At 32.9% G+C, this 8,235-nt stretch overlaps 2 protein-coding genes across 2 annotated transcripts; both read right to left on the reverse strand.

Annotated features, from left to right (window-relative positions):
- Window positions 1-410: 410 nt before the first annotated feature.
- Window positions 411-1,796, reverse strand: LOC143551893 (protein IQ-domain 26-like). Its single transcript, XM_077042235.1, has 2 exons — window positions 1,300-1,796; window positions 411-1,212 (listed from the first exon to the last, which is right to left on the reverse strand). Exons 1-2 carry the CDS (start codon window positions 1,681-1,683, stop codon window positions 436-438), a joined length of 1,161 nt encoding a protein of 386 aa, XP_076898350.1. The 5' UTR covers window positions 1,684-1,796; the 3' UTR covers window positions 411-435.
- A 3,745-nt stretch (window positions 1,797-5,541) lies between these two features.
- Window positions 5,542-7,226, reverse strand: LOC143551894 (auxin-responsive protein IAA26-like). Its single transcript, XM_077042237.1, has 3 exons — window positions 6,989-7,226; window positions 6,633-6,886; window positions 5,542-5,879 (listed from the first exon to the last, which is right to left on the reverse strand). The coding sequence occupies exons 1-3, from the start codon at window positions 7,207-7,209 to the stop codon at window positions 5,728-5,730; spliced, it is 627 nt and encodes a 208-aa protein (XP_076898352.1). The 5' UTR covers window positions 7,210-7,226; the 3' UTR covers window positions 5,542-5,727.
- Between the last annotated feature and the right edge of the window lie 1,009 nt (window positions 7,227-8,235).

Below are 8,235 nucleotides of genomic sequence, written 5' to 3' on the forward strand. Positions count from 1 at the left end.
CTCTTGTAAAATTGAAAGTTTAGACGTTTAGTCATATTTTTCTTGATGATAATAAATTCAATATGAAATGTTTTTTAAATGGATGATGACTTCGAACATTTATAGTTTAAACATAAACAAGTCTAGTTTTTAAATATTAATCAAACAAGCATTCCCACTACAACTGTTCATACACCGAAGACCAACTAAACCGGACCGTAATCAAGACCATTAATATTAATTTAACGATATGCATGTAATTGAGACAAGTACAGTTCAAGTCGCCAGTTCGCCGGGTTCAATTGATTCAACAACGCTTAATACTGGAAAATCTAACACTTTAATATATTGTACACAACACATCCATATTCAATTTCAATCCTGTTATACATAAATGAAACCGAAAAAAAAAGTAAATTGTTCACATTAATAATCTAATTAAGTAGCTAACCACCCTTACAAATCAATAGCTTCTTGAACTTCATAACAACTCTTCTGCATCTTCAGACCACTTAAACTATATCTTGATGCCACTATTTCATTAAGTGACAACCTCTTCTTTGCCCCCGAATCTGGCCTTTGTTTAGGGGCACTATGTGACCTCAATTTCGCTTTAGACGACTGTGTGCTCCCCATGTAACTCGGGTTGTTTGTATATGGCCTAAAAAAGCTATCTCCGCATACACTTTTAGTCGCTTTGGTTGGCCTTTTTGACCTGTTTGAATTACTGAAACGAGGCGTACTTTGAGCCGTGTTTGAGAGTTTGTAATCGTTATCCATGAATCCCCACGCAAAATCTTGGAGATGATGGAATTCAGGAATCGAGGTACGCACGGGGTTTTGATAATGAAGGAGAGACGGCATGTTGTTATACTGATACAGTGAATTGGAATTGGAATTGGAATTGGAATTGGAATTGAAACTAAAATCCACCCAAGAGTCAGGTGTATAATTGTTGATGCGTTGTGATCTAGATTGTGGTTTGTAGGTGTCTATTTCGACTATTTTCGAGCTCTCGTCGTAGCATTTTGATTTTCTACGGCCCTCCGATGGCTCAGACCGTAGGTCTTCGGTGAACGAGCGGCGGGCCCTATCCGATCTGATTGCGGCCTGAGCTCTAACTAGAGCTTGTATACTATGAAGAGTCGCGACGGCTCGTTTTCTAACCAGAAATCCCCTCACAAGAGCTTGTAATTTCACTAATCCTTTTAGAGCTCTTAAAGCCTTTCTAGCCTGTGATGAAGTCAAACAAAACACAATTACAAATTACAATCCTCATTCTATATAAAAAAAATGTGATAATTAGTAGTTAGTGATTACCAAATGGGATCTAAAGACGGTTTGAATCTTAACAGCTGCCCAGTGTTCGCTGTCGTGGCCGTCAAATGAGACATTTCCACGTAAGTTTGTGAGTCTCACGATGGCCACGACAGCTTGTGCAGCTGCCACTGCCGCCTCTGCTGCGGCAGCCGTGGCAGCCGCAACAGCAATTGCATGCTTGTTTTGTTCCTTTTCGGTCTCCGACATGTAAGACCTCAACCAGGCGGCATCACTTGGTGCCGCCGGTTTCTGGAATTCATGTTTTAAGGGTTTTCCAAAGCTCCATCTTTTCTTGTCTTTCCGGTCACCAGAATTTATATTGTGTGCATTTTCTTTATCTTTCATACCCAACAAGCCTTTAATCCACCTTGTAGCTTTTCCCATATTGTGATATATATAAACTCAAAAATGGGAATTTAAGAACCAAATGTTTATTATCAGATGGAATGGCAGAGAGGTGATGGAGACAGAAAATGTGGATAAAGTGGCATCAAAACCTTTAAATAAGGCTTTCAGAGATAATGTATGGCTTTTAAAATAATATATATATTTGTTTTTCTGACACTATCTCGTGATGAACTGCATTACATGACAAAGAGATGATGTAGAAAGAAACAATCGAACAGAGAAAGATGGAAAATGAGAAAACCGGTAAATTTTTTATGGTTCAATTGGAAAGTATGAATATGTAAGAAAAAGCAGTCATTAATCATTTATATGAATACATAATCCAGTCAAACAAGTCAAGAATCACAGACAAAATCAATTGCATCTAAATCTTTTAAAAAGTTTTTTGTGAAAAGTAGCATTATGATGTCACCAAGTTCCATACTATAGTTCCATACTATAATGGTCACACTCACACACCAACCTCCTATATTTCAAAAAAAATCTTTTGTTTTAGAAGGGTTAATGGTTAAAAATTCCAAATGGAACGGTTTATTTTGGATTGTTTGATAGCTTTTTAATAATTCTATAAGATATTGCCTCTTAATTGGTCAAATGTAGAATGTGTTTGATTTATTAGAAAGACACTTCTAAATAGTTTATTGAGTCTACTAATTGTTAAGTTTCATATACATGCGGAATTAATTTAAAGGTTGACTACCTGTTAATCAGTCACACCTCCTAATGATTCAGCACAAAATTGTCAATTAGTTAATAAAGTAGTTAACAAAATCGTCATTTAAAAAAATGATTAACAAAATTGGGCAAGTTGGGCGAGTCAGTCTAACTTGCTTTGTTAACGTTAAAATGTTCAGTTTTGACAGCTATAAACTGAATTTTTAAACAATTATTTCAAAATGTTAATTTATATTCAAATTAATTTTAAATATAAAGACGATTCATGAATATGATAACATAGATAATTGCATGTCTCATAAACGGAAAAAGGTAGATAACCAATTCAGTTTACACCGTTAGTTCCAAGATTTAAATTGTCCATAAGATAACTAAACTATAAAACCGACAAAACCGAACATCTAAACAAATCGAATAAATTTCAAACCAGTAGAAATTTCTTGTCAATATCAAGCTACAAAATCCACAAACAATATCAATATCAACAAACCTACCACAAACAATGCTCAAAACATTCACACCTACAAAATCCAGTTAAAGTAACATTTGCATTCAAAATTAAATTGATTAATGTTGGAACCCTAAAAAGTGGTTGAGAAAGAAGAAATGATTATGTTAAGTAATTAATACTCAAATGCCGACATACGCACCTTCTAAATTTCAAATTAACACTCAATTCAGTTCTTCCCCCTTTACAAAATCCAAACAATGTGGACCTAAATAACCTAAGTTGTTGGTGATTCGTTGTTGGCATGTATAATTTCATTAATGAAATATCTTATATCCATTTGGATCACGATAATATTTTATTTGGAAAGTGAATGCGGTGTTGTCACATACCTAAGCTTAGACACAAAACCTTCCAAACTATGTAGTTTTGATTTAAAAAAGTCAATCAAATATCTCTATTTCCTATTTTATATTCATATAATGATAAACAACTATTGTTCGTCTTTCCCTAATCCCAAACCAACTTACGAAACAGATCCAAACATATCATCTACTGGGGTTCATCATTTTAATTTCTCATATTCATAGTTCACACAATAGGAGAAACGATCTCCAATTGTTCAATAAATGGAAAAGATTTGTTATTCAATTGGTTGTTTTATTCTAATTATGAAAAAAAAATATTGATTTGAAGGTTCGAAAAAAAAAAAAAGAAGAGAAATGCTTTTTGATGTAATTTTCAAACACCCTCCTAAAATATTATATTCTACACAAAACTCCATCTTTTTGGTTTAACTGTTGTAATGATTTATCTATTAAACGCTTCCACAATGTAAATGTTACAGTTTTGTATCTACTATTTTGAATATAATGTTACAGGTGGGTCATTGCAAACCAAACCCTTATGCACTCTTGAATTTGTTTCAGTTGGTAATGAGTCACATAAAAGGTCGTTAATAATTATTCTTTCATTCCAAAAAAAAAATTAACATGAAGTGATTAAATTGACATAAGAGTAAGGAAAAGGTGTGTGATGCATCAAAGAAAGAGCAACTCTTCAAATTGATTTTGAGAAAGATGAGCAAAATAAAAAAGCGGGTTTTGTTTTTATTGTATGGTTTTATCTATTAAATTAAAACGACATAGTTTTGAGGGTTTTACTTCTAAGCTTAGGTATATGACAGCACTGTATTCACTTACCTCTGTTTTTAACAGCGTTTGAAACTTCCCTCAATACTCGAGTGAACCTTTCTTAGATGGGATGTTAACAGTCCGTCCTGCTTTTGGCGCTGCAGGTCTGACTCACTCAGAAACACCATCAAGAAGGAAACCCACCACTCTGAAAAACGTCCTAGAGTCAGGATTTAAACCTAAGACCTTAAAGATCATAGGCCTTAACCAACACCCTCATGTCATTGAACCAGAAAATCAATTGCGGTAAAATTTTATAGCAAATACCTAAAGTTAGATAATTAATTTTCATTTTTTTGAAAGGCAGTGGATTATATATATCATTATATTGATCAAAGTCAAAACTAGCAAACAAAAGTTTGCAAGGAACAAAGAAAAATTATAACAGAGTTTGAAAGATAAAAGTTACATCAATTCTCTCATTTCAAGGATGGAAAATTCCCCCATATTCTTTACCTACACTACAACGATATGTTTAGGTACAAAATGTTGAAGATATGAAATTGCCACTAGCCGAATACATTGCATGTAAAATAGAGGCACATAGGTAGTTTGCCAATTTAGTTAATATGAGTGTGTACAGAGAAACATAATTTGATTATGTTTTGCACAAATTACCCTACAATAAAAAAATAAGTACTTAGTGGGCCTAAACAAGACTAGCCCAAGACCGATTGTGTTTGCCGGTATTTCCCATGATTCATTGATGTAATGATGCGTATCAACAATGGGCTCACCATAAATTGATAACCTAGGCCCATGATGAGTACTAGAAGTACATGGGATGATCTATCATGGGCTTTGGCCTATCAAGCAAAAACAAAACAAAAAGAAATCAAATGTGCTGGCGATGAAAACGAAATCAGTTTGGGCTACTTCACTTTCTGGTTTAATGTTTACAAACTTAATCTTTCGCAAGCGCGCAGGTTTGGAACCCAACATACAAGGGGATGGTCTCGATCCTGCTTGATTAGTTTGCGGGGGAGTATTTGGCCAATAGTGAATTAGTTATTGCACGCCTACTAGATTTGTGTTACATATATACAACAATCTAATACAAATCATATTTACAAGTATTGATTCTATTTAAACTAAATAATTGATTTGTTTAGAATCAACAATAACCAGCTTACTTTATTAAAGGAGCTTTAGGCACCAGAAAAAAATTATGAAAAACAAAAAATAAAATAAAAAATAACTAATATCTAAATCCATGTTCTCACAAGTTATAAAACTAAAGAAAATTTTACTCTGAAAATCCACCACAAATCTAAAGAAAATTTACTCTGAAAATCCATTTTTACAGGTTGACTTTTCAACAGATGCTACAAAATAAACACAACAAACTTAATATCAACACTATAACAAAAAAAAACCACCAATAATCATTAAAATTGCAAAATTTGTACTCAAAACCTTATGATGACATCAGTTATTAAAAGTTAAGTAAACTCACGGCCGCATATGTTAGAAATTTCAGAGCTCTTTATTACCCGCAGCCTCTTAACTGAAGAAACAAACATCCTGCCGACCACAAATCAAAAAAGAAGATAAAAATTGGGTACTTGAGCATGAAATAGACAATAATATTGGATCCGCCACCAAACAATTAAGATTCCACTATTCATGATTAGAAACGTCTAAAATACAAGAAGCATTTATATTTATTAGTGCAGAAACAACCAAAGTGATAAGATAAGATGCTTACTGCCATGGTACATCACCCACAAGCATCCTGTCCCCTTCATTATCCTCATACACTAAAGTGTATTCTCCATTCTCATTTAACAAACCCGTGATCGCTTTATCATGTTCACGATCATCGTTAATTCGACCTCCGGATGTATCATTTTGAGCTGCTGAAACACATTTAACAAGCCAACTCAGTTTTACATATATACCCATAATTGAATTGAGTTTACTAATATCTGTAAAAAAAAAGTACTTTTGTATCGTTGTTGCTTTGATTTTCTTTCGCTAAATTTTATGTCATCTGAATAATATGTTATATGTAACCCCAAAAAAAAAACATCCTTACAATAGAGGAAATGTTTATCCTCGTCCACCCTCCCTGACCCTACCATTATGAAATGTTTATCCTCGTCCACCCTCCTTGACCCTACAAGGTATAGTGCGGAGACGAGTTTCTTTAACTCCGCCTAGTTACTAAGAATCGATCAAAGTTGGTCAACTTAAGCCAGAATCACATATAGTCAGTCAACTTTGGCCAATTTTGACTTAAAATAATAAAACATAATTCGTATTTCTATAATATTAAAAAAAAATATATCATTTTTTAATTAATGATTATCAAATTTTAAAATAATGTAGTATTTAAAAATGTATTTATCTTACTTATATTGATATCCAATTGTTTTCTTATTAATATTAGTAAACTTATGATATTTGACATATATATAATTTTCAAAAATTAATTTGCTTTAAATTTACCATTTCCGAGTACTCCCCGAGTACACCCAACTCCCTAGTCGGCTGCCCAGGGTCCGCTTAGCGACTTTTGCAACATTGCCGAGATTTTGCTGGGTACGTTTTATTATTATTGTTATTATATTTATTATTTTATTCAACAACATTTAAAGAATTATGACCTGCAAGAAGTCCTCTAAAGAGTTGATCAACAGCAATAGAAAGCTTTTGATAGCTATCATACGCGTTAAGATCGACTTTTCGACCAATCGGAACACCGTCCATGTTGATCTTCACGAAGAAACCTTTTTGGCAACTTTCTTCTACCGGTTGTTCCTTCTTAACATTAACAGGTGCTGGTTTTAAACTGCTACTTCCAATATTCTTCCTAAATGATCTAATAGGAGGCCATCCCACCACAGGACCAGGTGCACTTCTTCAAGATTTTACAAATTACCAATTTTTAGCATCAAGAATTAATCACCAAATTTACAATATTTACAAAAGAATTTATAGCTGAATTTAATGAGAAAGGTACCTTTTTTGAGGTGCTTTTTGTGGTGATTTGTTTGCAGGCCAATCATCAACACCAGGTGGACCAAGCTTTAACTCAAGCTTCTTTTCATCACCATTTTCATGGTGGCTTTTTGATCCTTCAATATTATCATCTTTATTAACCAACCAGCTTCTCTCAGTAGGAATCAAATTCAACAATTGGGGATGCATATTTTCATCTTTCCTTGAATACCCACTTTCCATTTTTAAATCTCTTTATTCAAAATCTTGATGAAAATAAAAATTTCAAGAAAGTCAATCTTGAAGGGTGACTAGAAATAAAGCAATAATAAGGAAAGATTACAGAAATTGAAAGAAAGATAGATCCTTTTTCACTTAAACACAGAGTGTAATGTAAATGTAATGTGTGTAGACACTAGACACGCAATCAATATATATATGTGTTGTTTGTTTCTCCCATAAACCAAACACCAAAAGGCAGAAAACAATATTCTCATTGGCCATTACACGCTTTTGTAGCCTATAATATTAATAAATAATAGGCTTTTTTTTTTAATTGGATTAGACTATCACGTACACATCATCTCAGTTCCCTCTACTTCTAGCAATTTTAGTACCTCCCCATGTAACCCATGCTTTTTTATATGTTTTTTTAATTCAATCAACAAAGTTTTAATCTTTCATTTATTTTACTTAATTAAAGGACTATATAACATGCGATGTTTGTTCATGTGTGCTCATAAACATTTACTTGTGTGGCTCATTTATGATGTGTTAACTTCTATTTATTTTCATTCATCTACATATATATTTAAATAAGTTGAATTTAGCCCATTTTACTAGCATCCTATTTAGGGCCGTCCAAATCGCTCGAACTCGTTCGTCGTTCGTTCAGAAATCGCTCGGAAAATGCTCGCTCGTTTTTTCACTCGATTGTAAACGAGCCGCTCTGCTCGATTCAATTTGTAAACGAGCTAAGCAACAAGCAAAGGTCTGCTCGGTTCGGTTCGGTTCGGCTCAAATATTTTTAATTTATTTTATATATAATTATATATGAACAAATATATAAATATATAGACAACACATATAAAATACAAGATACAATTTTTAAACCCTTTTAAAATTTTTCTATTTCGTTGATTTTATAATTTTATTAGTTTGATTCAAGTTTTTAGAATACTCAAAAATTTGTTTACATGTTTATTATATCTCACTTCAAACTTCTTTCTCCTAAAAATTAATAACCTATTATAGGTTTGTCTAAAAACT

The sequence above is a fragment of the Bidens hawaiensis genome, unplaced genomic scaffold (genome assembly GCF_021521415.1).
Source record: "Bidens hawaiensis isolate Kalapana, Puna unplaced genomic scaffold, B.hawaiensis_p1.1 tig00016743_1, whole genome shotgun sequence".
In the NCBI taxonomy this organism is placed as follows: Eukaryota; Viridiplantae; Streptophyta; class Magnoliopsida; order Asterales; family Asteraceae; genus Bidens; species Bidens hawaiensis.